The sequence below is a fragment of the Fistularia commersonii genome, chromosome 14, assembly GCF_037954325.1.
Source record: "Fistularia commersonii isolate RoL2024-O1a breed Wild chromosome 14, RoL_Fcom_v1.0, whole genome shotgun sequence".
Lineage (NCBI taxonomy): Eukaryota > Metazoa > Chordata > Actinopteri > Syngnathiformes > Fistulariidae > Fistularia > Fistularia commersonii.
In genome coordinates, this window is record NC_141297.1 from 14,609,099 (window position 1) to 14,633,087 (window position 23,989).

Sequence of the window (23,989 nt, forward strand, 5' to 3'; positions counted from 1 at the left end):
AGATGAGACAGGTCCTGGATGGTCAAGAGGGCCCTCCAGGTGACTGCAGAACTGCAGCTAATGTAATTAAGTGGGACAGGCAGGAGATAAAGGAGTAGTTGGTGTGTCATCTTAAAGCAAAGTGAGCTCTAGATAAGAAGACTTGGTAGAGAAGTGAGAATACAGGAGTTTATATAAAGAAAGAGGTTAGGAAAGTAGAGGTAGAACACTGACTGGACTGAAGAGTGTAAACAGGACAGACAAAGGTCATTTGATGACCCCTATGATTGATATGTTTAAAAGTAAGAGAGGCTGATTTATACAGAATGCAAAACAGACAGATAGATAAGGGAGGATATGCAGCAGCATGTTAGAGTATAGACAAAGGATAGGTAGTGAAGAGTATTGATAGGTTCCAGAGTTGTGATGAGAAGATGGAGAGAGTACTTTTAAGAGTAGAGTACAAAGAGGGAGCTCATACCAACAGTAATTTTCCAGAATATGGAGACACACTAAACACTAGAATCCTGGGAGTGCAGTGTATGTCCAGGCACAAATGGCTTCACCGATTCAGATAAGTAAGATGATGCATATCCACTGACTATTTTATAGGTGAGAAGCAACACCTGAAAGGCGCTCATGCCCAAACAGGGAATCAGAAGAAAAAAAGGCTGCACTGGATTATTATGTTCAGAACTTCAACTGTGACTCTTATGGAAAGCACTTCATTGGTTTCTTGAAAATCTAAAAAATGATGTCCTGTGATTGCAGCATGGTGTTAAATGGTCCAAAATAGTGGCCAAAATCTTTCCACTAGCCAAGAAACTTTTTTTAGAACAAAGACATTGGCCCATTTCCAATTAAGATATAAGAATTGAGGTTGTAACTGTGAGCAGATTCAAGTTTTTTTTTGTTTTGTTTTTTTTGTTTTTTTACAAATGAAAACCAATCTCTTGGATTTACCAATACTAGCTGTAAAATTGTCATATACATTTAAAGTAGACAACAGATTAGAAAAAATTGGACATGAGACAGGGGTATGAAGCATTGACTTAGGGTGTGACACCTTCTGGCCCAAAGCTCATTTCCAGCCTTATATGGCAGAGAAAGTCAAGGGAGCCAAAATTCTACAGCGGTTGTGATGAGTTTCAACAAGTAACATTTCAAATTCTGTCAGAACATGACATCTACTTTTTCAGTCACTCCCAGTGTTTTGTCTTACATAGTTTAATAACCTTGCAAATCCCCAGAAAAAGTCAGAAGGACAATACCAAGGTACATATGTTTATTTTTTTGCGATACTGGGTTAGAGTTAATGTTTCAGTTAGAGGCAATTACACTAAAACACTAAGAGAGACTCAAAAATAATTCAATTAATTTCCTGAACTGATAAATTATAAACCATGAACTTTGAACATTGAAGAAACTATTCCCCAGATATGTCATCCAAATTAACATTTCACAAAACAAATCCAAATAAAATTGGTCATTTTAGATGTTAGATAAATTTCCAATACCCCTGAAACATAATGTATGAAAGACAACGGCCATATTTTGGCTATATATATTTTTTAGTTGCATGTGTGTAAAGTGTTGCATTTGCAATTTGTTTTGTTTTATTGGGAAACAGAATAACTTCCATTATTCCACTACAAGCTGTTCTGTAAATAAAGTCTCTTTCTGCCTCAAGTGAGGATATCTTTCTAAAGACAGTCACTTTAGACCTCGTTCATGCAATTATTTCTCAGGAAGTATAATGCACATTTTAAGACATTTCATATAAATGTGCTTTACTGTATTATTCGGAGAAATTATTTTGAATCGGGTCAGTCCTGCAAGAAGATGATTAAAAATGGAATCTAAATAGATATTTAGCTCGCATACACACCCTAACCCCCATTCAAACATGTCTTTGCCAGTTTGCTCTGATGCCATTTGGCTTTGAGCGCCCAGGTGTGTCCCACCCTGATCAATTTACAGGGTGGCACTCTTACCTGTCTAACAGGCTGAGCTGCTCCAACACAACTCAGATCCAAGTAATCTGAGCATGGTTGAGAGGGAGGTACACAGGAGGTGCATTCCAGTTGGACCTCCCCCTCTGTCAGATACAGATAAAAACCCATCATGGACAGAAGAAGGTACTTAGAGGGACCTGACTCTCCTCTTCGTGAACTCTGCTCTTCCTAAACTCTCTGCTCCTTATTTTCCCATCTCAACAAAAATAGACCAGCCATGACTGCAAGATCTGTTACAGTGAAATCCTCAAGGACCAGCTACAGTTCTTCTGGTGGCGGCGGTGGTGGTGGTGGTGGCTTCGCTATTGGGGGTGGTTTCAACACTGCTAGTTCTGGTTCTGCCGGTTTCGGTCCTTCTGGACGTGTGGGATATTCCTCAAGATCTCTAATTGTATCAGGGCCAGTCCGTAAGTCATCAGCAAGCAGCCTTAGGTCAGGCTATGTTGGTGGATTTGGCGGGAATGCGGGATTTGGCGGTAGTGCGGGATTTGGCAGCAATGCAGGATTTGGTAGTGCTGTCAGTGGTAGTTATGGTGGTGGTTTCGGAGGTGGTTCTTTTGGCTCTGGTGGTTTCGGTGCCCCTGGAATTATACCCCCGATTACAAATGTCCAGGTCAACCAAAGCCTCTTGGCCCCCCTCAATCTTGAAATTGACCCCAACATCCAAGTTGTTCGCCTTCAAGAGAAAGACCAAATCAAGTCTTTAAACAATCGCTTTGCAAGCTTCATTGACAAGGTAAGTGACACAATTTGCTGCCTTTATTATCTCAATGCTTTTAGGACTACGATTTTTTTCTTTGGCATGAAAAGCACATCTTTAATGCTTGAGACACTGGGAGGCACTGAGGCCTACAAAGTAGCGGATGGCAGCTGATCCAAGCCTCAGTGTCTCCTATGTTGAAGCGAATTGAAGAATTAAAGCTGCTAAGCCTGAAATCATTTTGTGTGTTCAATTCACTTAGAAGAATATCAAAGTCATTGTTATTTGGCAACTGACCTGTTAAACCATTCTTGATAATAACATTCAAGAGTGCATCAGCCACTATCCTTGGCCAAATGTCTAAGTAGTAACAAATAGGAAATACTAGAATGGCAGTATCCAATGACAGATGGTTCTCTGTTTAAATGGAAGAAGAGATCAGGTTATCAGTATCATCTTTAACAACAATGGCTGACTGGCGGTCAGTGAAGCAACAAACAAACCTTCGTTTCGACCTGTAACATGCTGTACACTTATGGATCTTTTTTTTTTTTTTTTTTTTTTTTTTATTAATGAGAAAATTTTACTACATTCCTAAATGACAAATGTCAAGTGGTCCAACCGGAGGACTATATCTGAAGTATAAAAATTGGGTCTGCCAGTTTTATTTTTGTAGTGGAACATTTTCAAACATACAGAGTTTATTTCATATTTCTGTGGTGTAGAATAATTCCCTGGCATTTTATTTACTCATTACCTCCTCAATTGGCATGAACTGAATCAGCTGGCCAGGTATGGGGCTGAAATATGTGAGGTGTGGCACCCAGCATTTAAATTTTATTGACACATCATTAGAGAGAAGAGAGACATAAACTTGGTTGTATGGATACTTTAGCTGTGCTACTAGAGCAGCATTAATTCCATAGAAACTAGAGTTTAAGATGTTGGCATTGCCAATTCGAATGTACACAAATTGTGTGTTGAAAAGATATTTACACATCACTGCGTGGGGAATTGGAACAGAATTTTGCACACTGCATTCAAGCAAATGTCAGTATGGCTAAACTCCAGGGCTTTTAGTGTGGGAAAGACACACAGGTGTAGCTTGCAAGGGGAAAGGTAAAACAAAGAAGACAAACGTTTTTTTTCGAGTGGGCATGTCTTGTATGATTGCAGAGATCGGAATGATCATCCGGGATGAAAATGGAAAAATGTAGTTAGACATGGGAAAGTCTGCTTTATTAGAAGTGCTAAATAATGGCAGAAAATACCTGTTCTCAGAAGAGTTGATAGACAATTTTCATTTTTTACATTTTAGGTCCGCTTCCTGGAGCAGCAGAACAAAATGCTGGAGACCAAGTGGAGCCTCCTGCAGGATCAGACCACCTCCCACTCCAACCTTGACGCCATGTTCGAGGCCTACATTGCCAACCTGCGCAGACAGCTGGACGGGCTTGGCAATGAGAAGATCAAGCTGGAGGGAGAGCTGAAGAATATGCAGGGCCTAGTTGAGGACTTCAAGAACAAGTGAGTTGAAACCAATGATTATCCTCCATACAGGTATTGAATTCAGCACAAAAACTGTTTTAATGTTTCCTCCTCTTTCAGATATGAAGATGAGATCAACAAGCGTGCCTCTGTGGAGAATGAGTTTGTCCTCCTCAAAAAGGCAAGTTAATCTTCAGTGTATCCTCTGGGACATTTAAATTGTTTACAACTTAAATCTGGCACAGATTTAATTCAGCTTAATCTGCTCTGCATACAGGATGTTGATGGTGCCTACATGAACAAGGTTGAGCTTGAAGCTCGGGTTGACTCCCTCCAGGATGAGATCAACTTCCTCAGGGCCGTTTATGAGGCGGTAAGGCAGACAAACCAAAATTCTGACCTATAATTGCCATTTTTCATTTCAACAACTAAAAAACAGATGGCCAAGAAATTTCTAATTACTCTCTTAATTTCTTCTTCATTTACTTGGTTCAGGAGCTGCGCGAGCTCCAGGGACAGATCAAGGATGTTTCAGTCATTGTGGAGATGGACAACAGCCGTGACCTGGACATGGATGCCATTGTGGCTGAGGTGAAGAGTCAGTATGAGGACATTGCCAACCGGAGTCGGGCTGAAACTGAGGATTGGTATCAAGCTAAGGTAAGTGTTGCAAGAAAATTATGGAGACTAGAAAAGCATGCCCTGAATTCAAAAATTTTAAGTATGTAGCACAACTTTTTAATGCAATCCTTTAGTACAGAGAAATGGAGTCGTCTGCAGGCCAGTATGGGGAGGACCTTCGCAACACAAAGAATGAGATTTCGGAGCTCAACCGCATGATCAGCCGCCTTCAGAATGAGATTGATTCCATCAAGGGACAGGTGCACGAATAATTCAATATTTAAATAATCTTACATACATCATGTAAGTACCGCAACTAGGGTGTTAATTACATTGCATCAACAGCGTGGCAACCTGGAGGCCCAGATCGCAGAGGCTGAGGAGCGTGGGGAACTGGCGGTGAAAGATGCCAAGAGCCGCATCAGGGAGCTGGAGGAGGCTCTGCAGAGAGCCAAGCAAGATATGGCCCGCCAGGTCCGCGAGTACCAGGAACTCATGAATGTCAAGCTGGCTCTGGACATTGAGATTGCCACATACAAAACACTTCTGGAAGGGGAGGAGTCCAGGTATAGATCTAGCAACATCCACTCACAAGACATTTAATGATCCAGACCTGTTAAATTATGTGGGCTGCAGCTAAACTGATGTTTTTCGACCTACCGACAGAATTGGAGGTGGAGGTGGATCTGCAACCATCCACATACAGAGCTCAAGCAGCAGCAGCGGCGGCGGCGGTGGTGGCGGCGGCGGCAGCGGCTTTGGTATGTATAACTTTAGGGCCTTTGATTTGCAAGAGAGATTTTAGGGGTATTGATGAGATTTGTGCATGTGTTGTTTATTTGAATACACACAAACGCAATAGTAATAGTTTGTTTGTTGGTAAGTTAGTTAGTTAAAGGGAAAGGCCGTGTCTCATACAATATCTGTGAATTCTTGAAAACTGAATCTGACAAATTCTAATTCCCATTTCCAGGTTTTGGTGGCGCAGGGGCTGCTGCTCTGAGCTACCAAGGGGTTAGCAGTGCTATGGGTGGTGGAGGCTATGCCAACAGCTTGTCTGGCGGCTACGGTAGCACCAGGAGCTCCATTACCAGCTCAAGAAGGAGCACCACTTCATCTTTCAACCGTTAATTCTGCCCAGGGCTCTCATGCTTTTCTTATCTCATTCCATCCTCTACCTTCTGTCATCTCTCTCCATCAGGTGGAGAAGCAAACATGCCCAGCTCACAAACACACACATAAAGAGACATGCACACACACACAACATGCTTAACCACATACTTCCAGCACCACCTTGTAATGGGAAGTTCTTTTCGTATTAAGTCACAGATTTTTAGACAACATCAGCAAGAGCAGAGATACTTTTGACCAACAACAGTGAGCAGTAAAGATGTGAGTCAGTTCTTTCTCTCCTCCATCAGTCAGCCTGGCTGCCCTTTTGTTGCAGGATGTGCTGTCATGTAGACAAGATGCTTGTAGTATTATGGCAGAGAATCCATACAATGCAACTCCTATCAGACACAAAATGACAATGGCAGTTTCAATTTTCATCAAGGAGAAGGTCCATAACTTGCAAAACAGATATAGTAGACATTCAGCGTCAACCGTCCTTTCTGATGTCTTACATCTGTCGTTGTGCAACAGTCATCCTACGCAAACACAAACATCACTTTCCCCATTTAATTTGTGCAAGAATTGCACAAATTGCACAAGAATTGTGACTTGATCTTTAATAGCATTTCACATCAAAAGAACATCTAAGGCTGACCGGGACACTGATTTATTATGAATGAACCTGTAACACCCAAAAGGCTGGAATAAATCTAAGTTCTTATACACTTCAATTAGTGTCTTGTTGTTTATTTCCTTCAGAAGCTACATTACAGTCCCCTCATGCATCTTATTACAAGATTATCTATATTTTGAAATTTATCAAAAACTCAAACTTCACATTACCCTCTCATCAGTAAACTCGAAGCGAGACCAAATTCATCAGAAATACGATGGGTTTCCTGTTCAGTAATGCATTATTCACAAGACTCTGCTAATTACTCAAAAGATAATCTGCTATTTGCCTCTTGAATCTCACTTCATACCTTCCCAGCTCCTTAACCATGTGACAATCATGAAGGTTGGAGTGCTGAGGCTGGAGACAGTACCAAGAGAATCCAAAGTAGCCACAATGGGTCTTAAGAACAACTCCCATGTTGGACAGTTTCATTCCATTGAGTGACAGAATGTGTCTTTCGAGTTGAGCTGAGGAAGATGACATCCACACAGCTGCATTATTGCCTGATGATTAAAAAAAAACAAAAATAAATGAATAAGATATAATCCACTGATCCGCAGTGCTAGACTGGCTTGTCTGTCAAGTCCTGTAGAGGCCAAATGCACATACGTGCATTTTTTTTGCTTTATGTGTTACCGAGTACGTAATCTCGTTTAAAAAGGTAAGTCAAGTTTGTATTAAGTATCTGACATCACTTGATTACAAAGCTGAATCCATTGAGCCACTAAATGTATCTGCTGTCACCCAGTAAAAGAGATTCTTCACACCTTGAAAGTGAAAAGAAATTCTCAACTATGACTAATGAACAAACCATGGAGTGAAATATTGGTTTTAAGGATCCAGAAGTGAGAGTTAAGAGGGATTAGCTCAACATGCCTGAACAGAGACAAGGAGCCGCATTGATGTTATTTGCTGGAACACGTGAAGCACCAATCTGTATATTGAAAGGAGAATCACACACGAAAGGAGAGAAAAGTTTTTCCTCATAGAGCAAAAAAGGAATAATCGTCAATCATTAAAAATATATATATTTCTAAAATATATGAGATGAGAACAACTTTATTTATCCCGAAGAAAATTGTTGTGCCAGAGTTTCAAGTAAAAACATAACAGTAATGGATAATGGTAGAAAGGAGGAAGAATAAGAAATACAATGAAATATAAATTGTCTTAACTGTTAACTACAAAGATTTGAAAAAAAAAAAAAAATTATATCTATATATATATATTTATTTTTAACTGAAAAAAAGAAAAAAAAAAAATAACATAACGTGACGAGCATTCTACAGACAGCCCCATATACAGCAAGACTCCTCAAGCGGCTAGATGAGCTCACTCAATGGGCAAAGATAAAAATCAAGCCGACCAAGTCACAGAGCCTTTAAATCAGAAGAGTGAGGACCGATAGGACAGTGGTCATGGCAGGTGGTGAGAAGATCCCCCTGCTATCAGAGAAGCCTATTAGAAGCCTAGGGAGAGAGTACACCGCTGACCTCTCTGACAGATAAATGGTCAGGTTGGTGCAAAAACAGCTCGCACACTGCCTGGCAAGGACTGATAGCAGCCAACTCCCTGGGAAACACAAGCTGTGGTGCTACCAGTTCACACTATTCCAGCATGTGATGTGGCCACTTAAAATATGTGAAATCCCCATCTACCACAGCCAGCAGGTTAGACGGCACAGCCCAGACGTACATTAGGAAATGCTTTGGCCTCTCTCGCTGCTTCTCCAACACAGGACTCTTTGGCAAGAATGCGCTCCAGCTTCCTCTGAAGTCCGTGGGCCTTGGGTACAAGCAGGAGAAGGCCTGCCTGGTGTTTGACTTGAAGGAGTCCGGGGACCACACAATAAAAGGTGCCACAGCAGCTGGCCGAACAGGACGCAAGTGGGGGCCCCAGGCAGAAGTAGATCAGGCTATCGGCAGATTGCAAGATAGAGGGATCATGGGGAGAGCCCAGGAAGGCCGGGCTGGAGTTGGTTCCGGAGAACCACTCAGGTTCTGGTCAAAAGCGTCAAGGGAGGAGAGAAAGGGCACGATCCTGTAAGAAGTTGCTTGGGCGGACCAGGAACACTACCTTGTCAAGGCTGTGTCCCAGGGCAAGCAGGGGGCGTGGACCCGGTGGGAGGACACCATTCATAGGGTCGTTACCTGGCAGGAAATCTGGCAAGCCCCACGGGCACAGCTCATGGCTTCATGGTTGGGGCAGCATATGACACCATCCCTTGCCCTCAGAACCTGTCAACAAGGTTTGGGAGCGAAGACAAATGCCCTCTGTGAGAGAGAGAGAGACAGTGCAGGCCTCCAGAACATCCTGTCATGCAGAGTGGCACTGTCAGAGGGACGCTTTAGATGGAGGCACGATCAAGTGCTAAGGAAGCAAAGAAGGCAGCTGTGAACACCTCAAACAGCCAACCAGCAAGTGTCTCCTTCGTGATACTAGGAGAGAACCAGCAGACGCCACAAGGGGGTCAGTCAAGATCACTGCTGAGTCCTGGAAAGGCATGGGAGATGCGTGACCTGGATAGGCAGCTCGTCTTCTCAAGTGCAAGTATGTCCTCTATTGTAAGTCGCTTTGGATAAAAGCGTCTGCCAAATGCAATGTAATGTAATGTAATGTAAAGTGAGATCGTCGAAACAACTCTGAGACCACACGTCATCACGAGGTCCACAGCCCCCAAGCGGGTCCTCATCGTAGAGTCCACTTTGCCCTGGGAAGAGGACATACCAGCTGCATATGAGCTAAATCGGCTCAAGTACACAGAGCTGGCGATAGAGTGCAGGGATGCAGGGTGGGCAGCATCCATCCACCCGGTGGAGGTTGGGTGCAGGGGCTTCGTAGGTCACTCCGAGATCAAACTACTCCGTGCTACAGGAACAACAGGAGCAAGGCTGCAGTGAGCTGTCAAAGAGCTAGCAGAGGAGGCAGAGAAAGCAAGCTTCTGGTTGTGGGTACGGAAGAAGGATAGGGGAGTCAAACACCCCTGTAGGATCAGATGCAGGGAGTGGTAGGGGGACATCCCTCAGAGGCCTCTTCATCCCCCCACATGGAAATGTACTGGCTAGGGGGGCGAAACATCAATGAAAGGTGGCACCAACTGACGACCCCACGTCTGACCCGAATTGCACTGGAGGAGGTGCGACAGGCAGAAGGCTAAGCAGGAAATACCTCCCTTTAACCTGTATACAGTACTAATTTGTTGTTGAGACAAGCATGGTGTAGTCATTTAAAATGAATAAGTTTAGTTATTAAGACAACATCATTATATAAAAAAATAAATAAATAAATAAATAAATAAAGCAAAGCATATATGTTAAATTTCATTGCCCAATGTCATGGCCCCATCAGACTCCAGTGGGCCGGCCACACCCGCTCACCAGCCACACCTGCTCACCAGCCACAGCCCAAGTCCCGGCCTACAGCTGATTCGTTTCACTTTTCAACCTGTCCATATCTGCCCACACGTGTTTTCACTAATTCATTTCACCTGTTGGCTGGTCTTACTGACGACAGGACTCCTTTAATTCATGTCGCATCTGCTCTTAGGATTCTTTGAGGTCCTGTTGTTTGAGACCTACATTTGGTGTTGTTTCAAATCTCACACCACATCTTCTGTAAAAGATATGGCAGTGGGATGGCATGGGCATGTTTGGCTTCCGATGGCACTGCGTCATTTGTGTTTATTGATGATGTGACAATAGACAGAAGCAGCCTGGTGAATTCTGAAGTGCATAAGGATATACTTTCTGCTCAGATTCAGCCAAATCCAGCAAAATTGATTGGACAGCTCTTCCCAGTACAGATGGACAATGATCCAAAACATATTGCAAAAGCAACCAGGAGGTTTTTTAAAGAAAAGAAGTGGAATATTCTGCAATAACTGAGTCAATCCTCAGATCTCAACCAACTGTTGTGGCTACTGTTTGATGTTTAATACCCAAACGGACATTGTTTGTAGAATCTTCAAAAAAAAGAAGAATATAACTACTCTGTCAGGAGGTCTGTAAGACCCGACTGGTGTCTTCAAACATATGAATGTGTCTGAAACGGAAATTAAAGTTAAATCTTACTTGAGTAACTTCTGTTTTGACCAGGGTGTGTGTGGTATGAGAAGCAGTTGTGATATTTAATCCCTTTAACTGCAGAAACCATCCTAACACCACTTTCTACTTGACTGTTTGTCACTCTGAATTTGAATCACTTAAGAATTGAACTGCATTGGTTTGGAATAGTAAATAAACAGATTTTTTTTATTATTTGAGTCATTTCCTGGCAAGTGGATTCAGATCATTATACCACAGATATAAACAAACAAGTGAAAGTCATAATATAAGTTAGTGTGTATAGTTGGCTTAACCTGCAAACTATGCCTAAGGAGGTGGTCAAAGAAGCCCAGATTTTTAGAAACAAGGGTTTAAATGAAAACAATGATGTAGACAGTATATTACCCCAAGTCAAGTACAAATGAATAAATGTTCCTTTTGCTGTCTGTTACTTACTTAATGTATCAAGGTGTAAGAATGTTGCGGCGTGGAAAAGCAAGATCATTTATAAATGATTCACTCTTCAAACAAGCATTGTCCTGCTTAATAAGTTTGTAATCTCCTGGTGGCCAGGAGAGCCCCCTGGTGGATTCACTAACCATACTTTACTAACACATTAATTTTAATAAACTGAAATAAGAACTGCAGTAATTACATGACTGAATGGAAACTTTATCTGAAAAGTAAATGGACATATAAAGGTTATGGAGTAGGAGGTAATTTTCTCTTGGACAAGTTCTTCAAAATTGCTCTTCAGTACAGCACATAAGTCTGATGCAGTACAGAAAAAAAAGTAATATTTAACTATGAAAGAAACTGTTCAGGTGAAAAATATCTGTATTCTTTTCAATAATCTATTGCTGCACCCCACTGGCTTCAGCCACAACTTATAAGTTTTGCTCTTTGTTTCATGCATTAAGAAAGAAAACAGACTATTCCCTTGTCATTCAATCGTGAAGACTCATCCCAATGAAGCCAATCAGACACGGGTTTAAACAATCTTTAATTGACCACAGTCGCAAATCAGTTCACTGCTCATTCATTACCATTAAAAACTATGAATGATGTGCACAAAAACTTAAAGGAACACAAATGACATGTACATATAGTTTAGATATTCTTTTTTCCGCTTAATACTTGACACTTGTCGTTGATCCCCGCGGCACCTTATCTAAAATTCAAAAGCTAGCGACGGCACATCACATGGCTGTCTTACTGGGATTGTCGGGGTCGAAGGTCATGATCTCCATGTGTATCAGACCTAGTTGGATAAAAAAATCAAGCAGTAATAATATAAATCTTAGCTCCCAGTGTCCTAAAATCAATCGGTGCCACAAGACAAATGTTATAAATACAAATACTTACTCTTCCACTCTCCGATGGCAAGCTCCAGGCTCTCAAAGGAGTCATCATAAGACTGAGCATCGGGCTCACACTCGGGGTCGTGATATTCAGCCAGGAACGGCTGGGCAAGACCCTGCTTGGCTGTCAGCCTTGTCTCAGGGTCAAGCAGCAACATGCCTTCAAGCATGGCCACAGCTGGGGGGATTGGAATGAAAAAATAATTTATTTTTGTTGTAGACAGAAGAGAAGCTATGAATAGATACAATTGCCTTTGCTTTTGAATGCATATTTTGAGTTGAAAAAATGTATATATATATATATATATATATATATATATATCTGAAGCAGAAGCGGCTCTGCAAACCATTATCATCCATGTCTGGAAACACATCCACAAACTTTTTCTTGTTTTGTGGAGGAAGACCTTGAACAAATGACTGGGCCTGAAACACACACACACACACACACACACACACACACACACACACACACACACACACACACACACACACACACACACACACACACACACACACACACACACACACACACACACACACACACAGTTACTTTTTAGTTTATCAGTACACAAAGAGCAAAATTTTATTTTGTGCCTTTTACACTGTATATTTACACTGATACCTATTGGTCAGGGTTAACAGTAATTACAGAAGACAGCACTCACATCTTTGCTCTGCATCTTCTGGACCAGGGAGAAATCGGGTGTCCCTGTCACACGGAGGATCTTTTTAAGCTGGTCAATACCTGAACAGGCTGGTTAAAGGGGGCTCATAAAACCAAATGCTGCTGCTGCGCCAGACGGTCATGCAGAGACATTATTTTCATGCTCTCGATATCAATAATTCATTTTGATCTTTCTCATAAAACAGACACAGGAAAAATGTTCTTGTGAAATTGAGGAAAATCCTGTCAGTACATGATAGTACAACTTGAAATTTTCTCCTAAGCTTCTACCTTTACTTCCTTTCCACCTGGTCTCCTGGTCACAGTATATCTACCTTCCTTCTCTGCATCATGTCAACCAACTCTACCTTTTCCTGTCATCGTCTCAATATTCAAAGTTCCTACTCTTAATCCCAGACTCTTGCCTTTCCTCTTCTCGTTCTGATTCCAAACACATCTTCCTCCTGTCCTTCTTCAACCCACAGTAGCCCAATTTCTGCTGGTACCCTGTAGATTATTGGCACCAATGGCCCCCAGGCCTCAATCGATCCGGTATGAGATTCTTAGGTTTAATTCGCAATACTGATTGTATTAAATTGAGTATTTTTATATATCCATCCATCCATTATCTACCACTTATCCTGCACTCAGGGTTTTAGGGATGCTGGAACCTAGCCCAGCTGTCATTGGCCGAGAGTCAGAGGTTCATCCTGGACTGGTCACCAGTCAATTCCCAAGGTCACATATAGAAATGAAGAACCATTCACTCTGTCATTTTCATTCTCAATTTTCCAATTTATTCCAACTGACCTCACGCATGTTCTTGGAATGTGGGAGGAAAACAGAGAGCGTGCAGGAAACCCATGTAAACTCCACATGGAAAGGCCCCTTACGGGAATTTAAGAGTGTCTTTAGATCTGTGAGGCAGAAGCGCTAAGCACTGTTCCACCATATTCATTCTTCATTCATATGTATGTATACACATACATATATACATACAGTATATACACACAAACACACACGCACACATATATATAGATATATATATAGATTTTTTTTTTATAAATATCATTAGTTTACTAATTTAAGAATGAAGAACACAATTTGGAATATTGTCCACTAATAAAAACAGCATTCTTGGAATTTTAAAGCAATCCTATAGTTCTTATGCTTTCTGTCCATTTCACTCTATAGTGTCTTTATCTTCTTTTGTTTTTCAGATGAAAAGGCATCATATAATTATTCTGCCATGAGCACTGTTTGTATTTGTTCCCTGAAATTTCCTGAACCTCCACCTGATTTTGTAACCTTTAATAATAATAATAATAATAATAATAATAATAATAATAACATTGATAACAGTGGTAACAACAACAATAATAATAATAATAATAATACATCCTTTATTAATCCCTGTGGGGAAATTCATTCTCTGTAATTAACCCATCATGGATGAACCATGAGCAGTAGACATGCTGTCAACCAGCACCGGGGCAGCAGTTAGGGATTCAGTGTCTTGCTCAACAACACTTCGACACACTAGGAGGAGCCGGGAATCGAACAAGGACCGTTCAGATCCAGAGATGATTGCTCTACCTCCTGCGCCGTGCCGCCCCAGCATATTCATTAAAACAATAATGACTGAATGTGTTGCTTGTCTTTCTAAATGCGCTGCAGAGTGTGTAAGGATACTGTCGTGTCCCTGGAAGAGAACCTGGCCGGTGATCATCTCAGCCAGGATACAGGCAGCAGACCACACGTCCACTGCGAGGGGAGACGTCAGAAAAAACATTCTGATGATTAAAACATCCTATTCAGTAAGTGAAAGAACAGATCTGCACTAAATCATTACCAGTCTGACTGTAGTGCATCCAATTAAATATGACCTCCGGTGCTCTGTACCAGCGTGTCACTACGTATCCCGTCATCTCACTCTCAGTGTGTCGTGCCAGGCCAAAGTCAAGGATCTGAGAGGATGGGGATAAAACTGAAGTGTGACATTTACAGGAAGAGCTCAGCATGGATACAAATAAGGATTTGAAACCCATGCACATTAGTTCACACAATAAGAGTGAAATCCTGCATGTATTGTATTTGTGAGCAAAGCCAAAACAAAGAGGCTATATTCCTCTCCTCCACCATTGTCTCCATCTATTCCCCATTCCAGTGTGAGTGTGTCCCGTGTATCTCGGTTTGTATTGGTTCATATTGGTTTATTGGCTTCCTATCACTTTGCTGTCACAGCTCTCCCCCAACAAGACCCCTTCCTTCTCCATCCGATATTGGAGGGATGGGGAAACTTGTGCATTCCAGTATTACTGTTTGGTCCTTTTTGGAGAGGGGAACTTCATGAAATGTTGCATTGATTGTCTACAATGGTTTCCCTTACCTGTGTCCCTTACCTGTGAGTACATATGATCTGTGTATCGTTTAGTGTTGGTTTGTACTGGATCTGGTAGGTCAGGTCCATTGCTTTTGGGGTTTTTGTTACTGTTTTTCTTAAAACCTTTTATCAAAGACTGTTTTGCTGACACTGGCCCTGACACATATCAGTCAGTCAAGTTGCAACAAGATGAATTTTTCTGTTTGCAATGTTTTATCCTGTCATGGTACTGACAGGATGTTTTAATGTGGAATAACTTGAGGTTTAGTGAAGACAAACGAATCAAGTGATCAACAAAGAATCCGCATCAGCAGCAGAGTATAAATAATGTTTCCAGGAAAAAAAGGATAAAAACACAATAATACAGCAAGGTCAGCCCTTATTGCATTTACATGTTTTCAAGGCCAGTATACAAATAAAAGAAATATGGGATTTTTTTCTTTTCTTATTTACCTTTAATTCACAGTTCTCATTCACAGCGAGGTTACTAGGCTTCAGATCCTAAAAACATGAGACTGTTAGATACAAAACAATGTGATAAAAATAATATTGGCTAATGTCAGAACACAAAATAACAGTGACCATTAAAAGACAGATGGATGAAGTAAACATTTACTGTTAGTTTTCCTGCTAAAACTCTCATTGATTAATGTGAATTTTTATCCTTGCATTTTACACATCTTTACAAATGAACCATGTCACTCTGACAAATCACTTGAGAAAAATCAATATTCTTGTATTATATTGCACCAAAGGGGGGGAAGACTGCCATAAAACAGCTTCTAAGTAAAACCCAAGGGTCTTCTTTCAGAACACAATTTCCCAAAGTGGCTTGTTTTGCCACCTATGGGAGACAATATTTATCAATGTCTCATGAGTTCTCTGAACTTTTGGGTGGGAAGGCGAACCACAGTGCCAAAACGGTTTATATTTTTACCAATTAAATTGTGTTAATGGCACGCCAAACATGCAAAGCTTCACTGACACGGCTAATGTGTGTTCCTTGAATGGATGTAATACATTGATATACTGCTACTATACTGATACAGTAGAAAAGTAATACCAAACATCACATAAGTCCTCCCACAATCAGTTAGATCTAATCTAAATCTAATCTCTCATATGAAACCAACTTTGCCTTACATGCCCAAAATTTGTATTCCTTTTTTTTTCATGCCGGTTAAAGAATGGATGTATTTGTGTGTCTTTCATTGGGCAAAAGAATCTTACAATCTACTTTCACTACTTTTGTGTGTCTAGTTTGTCTCTATCTTTTTAATTATTTGTTAAAAATAGTGGGCAGGGTATGAAAATACACCCGTTTCTTCTTAAACTATTAACGATGAATCATATGAACTGACAATTTTTTTCTAAAAGACATCCACAAGGCTTGACTGTAAAAAATAGTGTAAGTTAAATCACCCCGTATATTAAGACATAATTGATATAATTAATGACATAATTGATATAATTAATAATTATTTGTAATAAAATAATTAATGATTCCGAAATATTCAAATACCAACCCGATGAATGATCCCAGCAGAATGTATATACTGTAGAGGAGAAAGAAAATAATGGATTTAAGAAGGTAAATCACACAGTTGTGCATTTTACACTTGCAGTTTTACATAATAACTTTGTGAGCAATAGCCATCTGGAGATCACAGATAAACAAATGGTCTATAATTAAAAATAGCAACAGGAAATATTGAGTGTAGTAAGTAGGTTACTGATTTTCATGTCATGTTTTTGCACGCACGCGCGCGCACACACACACACACACACACATTTCCATACTTCATCCTTAGTTTCCACTCTTGATTAAACATTGACTAGCTACGAGTGGAAAGTAGTAAATGGAAAGACCAGTTCAGAACAGTCGGACATGAAGCCTTTTTGCCAAAACCAGTTTCTAACATGACCCTAGTCCAGTTCTTTCATCATATAACCAGCTGAGCTAAAGAAAATAGTCAACAGTTGATTTGTGGTTGGGGTTCATGGAAATGATGAATCACTATACTTTAAATCATTCTGTGAAAAACAAATGTGTGTTTTTTTGGTGTGCACACCCACAAGCTGAAAAAGCTACCATGCTGTACAACTAGAGGGCAGTGCAGAAACTAGTTGATAAATTTTAATTAGGTTTAAGAATAAAATATTAATATTATCATATATGTTATTGGTAAAGTTGTTAATGTAAGTAATATTATCACCCGAATGCACAAGAAATGTGCAATATGTTCAAAATAATTGTAATGTTTCATACATCTAATAAGCCCATGGTGCGAGGTATCAAGAAACTTATACTACTTATTACAGGCTCTTTTAATCATTCCCTTTCAGGATGTAATTTATTTTTGCAAGTACAAGAACAAAATCATTTTAAATAATAAATAGATGTATCTTTGGTGTTTCAGCTCTAATAGGATAGGGCTCCCCAAACATGTTGTGTGATAATGACTTTTATTGAGCAACTGAAATCATAAATTCAAGTTTTTTTTTCATTAATTTCATTCATTTTGTTGTATTTCCTGGAATAAACCAACATCTCAGCCCCTCTGCTGAGCTGTCACACTGTGAAAAGCCATCATCCAATTACATTTAGAAGAATAAAGGTCCTGTCACAACATAGATGATGATGCTTTTGTTAGTCTATACTATTTATAACATATATAGCTGTATAAGAAGAACATGAATTGTTTCCATTCAGGTAGTCCCTTCAAGGGTCACCACAGCGGATCATCTCACCCTATTAGCTGCATCCTATTCCTTTGCACCAGCTAAAAAAGGCATAACTTAGTCCAGTTCCACCGTATTGTGGGATATTGAACTTCAGCTCTTGTATAAGGCAGTAAAACTCCCCTCATTTTCATTTTTTAAGAAAACTGGATGTTCCTGATATCAGTGTTGCTCAGTCATGCTAATAACATCACTAAACAAGTGGATTAACTTTGTAGTAACTTCACTGCTGCCAGTGTTAATACATTTAATGCAAGACATCTCCACACATCTCAAGTCACATATTGCTTCTGTTTAAAATACCGGTAGTTTCAACAGCAAATTCCTTTACATATGTTACTGCTATTTGGTATGTCTAGAGTAAGTTATTGACACTCACTTTGAGTCCTCGTAGAAGCTGGTAGAACAGATAAGTGATGATGCGATCTGTGAGTCTCCGCCTCTTCATGATGTGGCCAAGATCCTGAGCTACGAATGGCATCACCATGTAGCTACAGAAAGATATGTAGAGTGAGATCAACAACAAAACAACAACTACAACAGCAGGAGAGCACTGCAGACATCAGTGTTGTAACTAGCTGTAAAACAGCTCATTGCTATGGTGGAGAAATCCACATGACCAAAGCAAATATGAAGTGCCCACACGCGTGCACGCACGCACGCACGCACGCACGCACGCACGCACACATGCATGCATTCACACACAAACACACACACACGAGCCCAAGCGAGGTCTTAACAAGCTGCGACAACTAACAGAAGAATGTGGTTCCAGACTCCAAACTCACAAGGTCTGGAATTTTTCCAGGGAAGACTCAGGTGTGAAAACATCTAGGAGACAAATCACCTTTAGGAGAGAAAAATTCAGGTAAACATCCGGTGTTTCTGTCCATTCTCACAAACACTGACAGGAAAAAGACAAAAAACAAACCACAGCTTTCAGGAAAAATAAATGTTTAACTTCAGTTTAACTTTAAACTCAAGTTAATCCAGATAGAGTGCCTTTAAGGCATAAGACCATTGAGACACATTAAACATTATTATTAAAAGTCTAGTTTCTGTCATTTGCTAGAATGTGATATAAAATCATTCTAAAGTTGAGAAAAAGTAAAATAAATAAATAAATAAATGAATAAATAAATAAATTGAACAAAACCTAAAATGATTCAGATCAAAATTTTCCTTTTCTTCCAGTTTACTAGATAAATAACAAAGATTTTAATTTCTGACTTGTTTATTGACTATTTTAAGGTAGTCTAGTTTTTTGAAGAGTACCAGCTGAACTGCTGCCTGGTTAAATCTGGGACCCAAAAACACCCTTTAAATGCCAAAACGTGTTTTGTCACTGGCAAAGGAGCTCTGGCGGGTCCCAGCCCTTGATATGAGATCAGTGCAGAAACAGGCTGTTACCGAACAACTACCTACAGGCAAAATGCTGAGCTATGAGGGTTTCAGTGATAGACAAAATACACAACATTCCTCACTCTGATGACACCCTGTGCTTTTGTTGAACTATCAACAAATGTTGCTTGTCTTCAAAATCTTTGCTTGAGAAAGACAAAAAGGTCAGTCTATTCATTTCTGCTGAAGCCAGTCTGGACCCACACACTTACATTTTCATTCTCTATGTGGCGAAGCAGCCGCAGCTCCCTGTAGGCCCGTTTGGCATGGATGAGAGACTGAAAAGGACGGTAAAGCTTCTTGATGGCCACCTTCTCCTTGGTCCGCTGGTCATTGGCCGAGCTAGGAAGAAACACAGAGACACAACAGACTCTTGAGATACAGTAAGAAAAGCCAATCCTAGATTTGTCAGGTTATGGCTTGGAGGTTTATAAGCCCCCCCCCCCCCAAAAAAAGAAACATATATTCATGTCATGCACAAGTATTGCACCAAACCTGTAGAGGAGCTAAAGCTCTTAGGAGTCAAAAGAATGATTAAGGGAAAAAAAAAAAAAAAAAAAACGCTTCTTCTGGCTCTCAATGAAGGTGGACGCTTCTCTCTCTCCCTCCCTGCCCTTTTCTGTCCTGCTTGCTGCTCTTTGTATTGTGCTGCCTCCATCGGAACTATTGGAGCCTCTCTTCGCATCTCGTCCAAAACCCAAAAATGGAATTGACCAACTGGTCTCTCAATGTAATTGACCAAATTTTCTCGATGAGAAGACAGGGTAAAGGTGATCCCTTGTGTCTAGATGGAACATTTATAGCCGCTTACACAATGGATTTATGGGGTAGTGGAGCACTATGTGCCTGTTGATCCTTTCCTTGAAGGACGCTGAGGACATCCTACATAATTTGAATTATGATAACAGGTATGCTAATGTTTGGAGCAAAAGGTTCCTTGATTTATCGCAAAATTTTGATGGAATGTGGAGGGCTGTCAACACTCCCACTTTTTCCAGGATGGATGCCAACTTGGAGAAGTTGACAGCTCGGCTCAGTAGAAATTGACGGCCACCAAATTCGGACGACGGGATCAATACCACCAGAAATACTTAAGGCAGACGGAAAATTACAGTGTCGCCCTGAACTCAAAACAATTGTTATCTTCCTTTGCTCCATTGGATGTTATGCAGACAAGACGCCCCCCCATCTCCCTCCACCTGCGAACTTTGTCTCTGTATCAGAAGGCTCCAGGTCGTCTCCATGGTAACAGCTGTGTCGTGGTCATCAGAGACAATTGGTGGGTGGGACTGAATGGAGATTGAAGTCCACAGGCTCATACATACACACACACATATGAATACACAGAACACACAGACACCCTCAACTCAACACCTTCTTGGCCCCCAACCCCTCTTCTTCCCCTCGTTGCAGAGCAGCATAGAATAGAAAAGAGTACAATCATTTGGCAGACGCTTTTATCCAAATTGACTTACAGTGGAGATGCCGAGGATTGAATAAAGGACCACAACGACCACTGAGCTACATGTTCACAGTAACAGAGACCAGTGCAAGCGCATCTCTTGAGCAGCATGCGTGGCCTCCATTGTCTGAGCTGCGACACCTTTTAGCCAACCCCACCCCAACACCCTCCCTCCTCCCACACATGCAAGTCTTGAGAACTGTTGTAATGTATTGTTTGTCACGTCTTATTATGTTGCTTATGTGCTGAGGTGTTTTTTCTAAATCAACACCCCCCCCCCCACACACACACACACACAAACACACACGAGCCTAGTTCAGGAGTGACCTTTTCCCCTCTCCTTCCCCCTTGTCCTCCTCTCTTTCCTCTCTTTTCACAACGTGGCGCCCTCGGTCGCAGACATGTTCTCTCGCTCCGCAATAACATGCCAGCTAAATGCATTGCGGAGAGCAAAGCAAGAATTTCATTATACGGGGACATTTTCACAATGTACATATGACAATAAACACTTTGGAACTTGTAGTGATAGGAAAAATACCCCCTATCAAAATAATAATTATAAAAAAAAAAGGCTGGCGTGGCGCAGGAGAGCAATCGTCTTCGGAATCGAACATTCCTGGTTCGACACCCGACTCCTCGTGTGTTAAAGTGTTGTTGAGCAAGAAACTGAACCCCTAACTGCTCCCCTGGAGCTGATTGACAGCATGTCTACTGCTCAAGGTTCATCCATGATGGGTTAATTGCACAGAATACATTTCCCCTCAGGGATTAATAAAGGATGAATTAGAAAGGAAGGCAAAAATACTTGTCTTTTTCTTCTTTAAGTTTGTATGTGACCCAGGCAACCAAAAAGGAGCTTATCACCTAAAAATCACTGCATTGAACGCATCAAGGGTCGAAGGACCAAACAGACCAAAGTCATTTAGCTTCAGCTTTGGTGAAGATGTGCTTGCTTCTAAGATATGATCTTAAATTTGTCAGAAACATGATAGCAGTATAGCCGGCCTGATCCTGTCAGTTCACCATCAGATATCTCAGCCTCCTTCAAGCATCACTGCGTTTCATCTTAACAGGTAATTCTTGTCAATTCCTAAGGACCTGCAGTGACTTGCTGACCTGCCCCGAGCACATAACACACACATCCTGTGTGTGAATGTTAAGACATCTGGGACTGAGAGTGGAATGCAGACATGTAGACACTGAGCAAGAAAAAAGAAACTCAATATCACCTTTGACCTCTTACATAGCAGCAGGATCTAAATATGCTCACATAAACATTTTTCAATAATTATATGGGCAATATGACCAAACATCCATTTCAATGTATGTTCCAGACACAATATGGCAATAAAAAACACTTTATGTGACAGCTAAATGCTGTTTTAGAACAGATGATTCAAAAGTTGTACTGGTTTGACAGTAAAATGACCTCAAGAGTGATGAAATTATGATGGGAAAAAAAAAAATTATCAAATTTGAGTGAAGAGGTTTCATTTTGACTCATTTGTATGTAAATATCACAGAAATGTACACATGAGAGAGAGTGGGTTGTGTAAAAATTTTGAGAATTACTTCAATAAACAAGAGGATATTTCTTTAAATCTTACTCTTTTTTTCCTAATTTCCTCACCATTACCCTTTCCTGAGTTTAAACAGCTGATGTCCCCCGGTGGCCAACTCACCAAACGGTCCCGTAGGCGCCGGATCCGATTGCGCGCAGCGCCGTGTACCTCTCCGGTACGTCCCACGTTGTCTTCTGGATCTCCACTCGATGGAAACCGGCTGTCACCGGAGAATCCATGGCTCTGTGTCGATCTCAGTTCACAAATGTATCCGCGGCCATTAACTGTTTTTCTGCAGCTTTTCGACTGCACAGGTGAGAGTCGGCGCGAGGAGCATGCCCCGCCCCTTCCCGGTCACGTGATCGAGCTGTCACCCACATACCGTGGCAAGCCTTTGTTTTTGTTTTTGTTTTCTTCAACTGTTTTCTTGTGTGTTTGTCCAGGGGTACTATGTGATAGAAGACTATCAGCCAGATTGAAAGGAAAGGTGTTCAAGACAGTGGTGAGACCAGCGATGCTGTATGGACTAGAAACAGTTACAATGACTAAAAAACAAGAGGCAGAACTAGAGGTCGCAGAGATGAAGATGCTAAGGTTCTCTTTGGGAGTGACCAGGATGGATAGGATCAGGAATGAGTCTATCAGAGGGACGGCACATGTTCGATGTTTTGGAGAGAAGGTCAGAGAAGCCAGACTGAGATGGTTCGGTCCTGTGCAGAGGAGGGATAGAGAATATATTGGTAGACGGATGCTGGAATTGGAGCTGCCAGGCAGGAGGTCTAGAGGAAGACCAAAGAGAAGATTTATAGACGTAGTGAGAGAGGATATGAAGGTAGGTGGTGTGAGAGAGGAGGATACAGAGAATAGGGTTAGATGGAGAAAGTTGACTCGCTGTGGCGAACCCTGAAGAGAAAAGCCGAAAGAAGAAGAAGAAGTTTGTTTCCCCTTTCTATTGTTTTTTAACCACTGAACAAGGAAAGAAACAACAAGACAAAATGAGATTTATCCATCCATCCATTCATCTGTCTATCTTCCCCCCGTTTATCCAGAGTTGGGTCGCGGGGGCAGCAGCTGGACCAGAGAGGCCCAGACTTCCCTTTCCCCAGCCACATGGTCCAGCTCCTCTGGGGGGATCCCAAGGCGTTCCCAGACCAGCCTGGAGACATAGTTTTGCCAGCATGTCCTGGGTCTTCCCCGTGGCCTCCTCCCGGTTGGAAATGCCCGGAACGCCTCACCAGGGAGGTGTCCATGAGGCATCCTGACCAGATGCCCGAGGCGCCTCATCTGACTCCTCTCAATGCAGAGGAGCAGCGGCTCTACTCCGAACTCTCCCCGGAAGACAAAACTTCTCACTCTATTTCTAAGGGAGAGCCTGGCCACCCTGAGGAGAAAACTCATTTCGGCCGCTTGTACCCGCAATCTTGTTCTTTCGGTCATTACACACAGCTAGTGACCATAGGTGAGGGTGGGAATGTAGATCGGACGGTAAATTCAGAGCTCCGCCTTCTGGCTTAGCTCCTTCTTAAAATTAGATTTATTCATATTCTAAATAAGATTAAAATAACTTTAAAAGCATAACTGGCAAAAATCCTATTTCCTTCGAATGACTGAATGAGTGAATTAGTGAGTGTCAAAGGTTTGTACCATGGCACAGTTCTATCTTGATGTAATATTTTTTTGAAAGCTTGTAACAACTTGCAACTTCACTTTTGCTGCTAATGTGCAATGATTCAATAATACTTCAAACATATATACTTCAACATATCTCAATGATTA

The 23,989-nt window shown here is 41.2% G+C and overlaps 2 protein-coding genes and 1 pseudogene across 2 annotated transcripts; 2 read left to right on the forward strand and 1 right to left on the reverse strand.

Annotated features, from left to right (window-relative positions):
* The first annotated feature begins 2,121 nt into the window (after window positions 1–2,121).
* Window positions 2,122–6,647, forward strand: LOC147227361 (keratin, type II cytoskeletal cochleal-like). Its single transcript, XM_086159940.1, has 9 exons — window positions 2,122–2,730; window positions 4,013–4,221; window positions 4,303–4,363; window positions 4,460–4,555; window positions 4,678–4,842; window positions 4,938–5,063; window positions 5,149–5,369; window positions 5,470–5,564; window positions 5,777–6,647. The coding sequence occupies exons 1-9, from the start codon at window positions 2,212–2,214 to the stop codon at window positions 5,932–5,934; spliced, it is 1,650 nt and encodes a 549-aa protein (XP_086016066.1). The 5' UTR covers window positions 2,122–2,211; the 3' UTR covers window positions 5,935–6,647.
* A 1,583-nt stretch (window positions 6,648–8,230) lies between these two features.
* LOC147227362 (uncharacterized) lies at window positions 8,231–10,018 on the forward strand (annotated as a pseudogene).
* A 1,603-nt stretch (window positions 10,019–11,621) lies between these two features.
* LOC147227363 (mitogen-activated protein kinase 14A) lies at window positions 11,622–22,539 on the reverse strand. The gene is made up of 12 exons (XM_086159941.1): window positions 22,334–22,539; window positions 19,402–19,531; window positions 18,577–18,635; window positions 18,168–18,279; window positions 16,573–16,602; window positions 15,500–15,547; window positions 14,516–14,630; window positions 14,356–14,427; window positions 12,665–12,744; window positions 12,344–12,422; window positions 12,001–12,174; window positions 11,622–11,896 (listed from the first exon to the last, which is right to left on the reverse strand). Exons 1-12 carry the CDS (start codon window positions 22,450–22,452, stop codon window positions 11,835–11,837), a joined length of 1,080 nt encoding a protein of 359 aa, XP_086016067.1. The 5' UTR covers window positions 22,453–22,539; the 3' UTR covers window positions 11,622–11,834.
* Between the last annotated feature and the right edge of the window lie 1,450 nt (window positions 22,540–23,989).

What these genes read in the sequence shown, in the direction of transcription:
- LOC147227361 (XM_086159940.1), top strand. Translation starts at nt 2,212, where the DNA reads ATGACTGCAAGATCTGTTACAGTGAAATCCTCAAGGACCAGCTACAGT. An exon ending in GTTGAGGACTTCAAGAACAA is followed by an intron (nt 4,222 to 4,302) that starts GTGAGTTGAAAC and finishes CTCCTCTTTCAG; the next exon opens with ATATGAAGATGAGATCAACA. An exon ending in CGGCGGCGGCAGCGGCTTTG is followed by an intron (nt 5,565 to 5,776) that starts GTATGTATAACT and finishes TCCCATTTCCAG; the next exon opens with GTTTTGGTGGCGCAGGGGCT.
- LOC147227363 (XM_086159941.1), bottom strand. Translation starts at nt 22,452, where the DNA reads ATGGATTCTCCGGTGACAGCCGGTTTCCATCGAGTGGAGATCCAGAAG. An exon ending in GGCGCCTACGGGACCGTTTG is followed by an intron (nt 19,532 to 22,333) that starts GTGAGTTGGCCA and finishes GTTTCTTCCTAG; the next exon opens with CTCGGCCAATGACCAGCGGA. An exon ending in CTGGAAAAATTCCAGACCTT is followed by an intron (nt 18,280 to 18,576) that starts GTGAGTTTGGAG and finishes ATCTTTCTGTAG; the next exon opens with CTACATGGTGATGCCATTCG.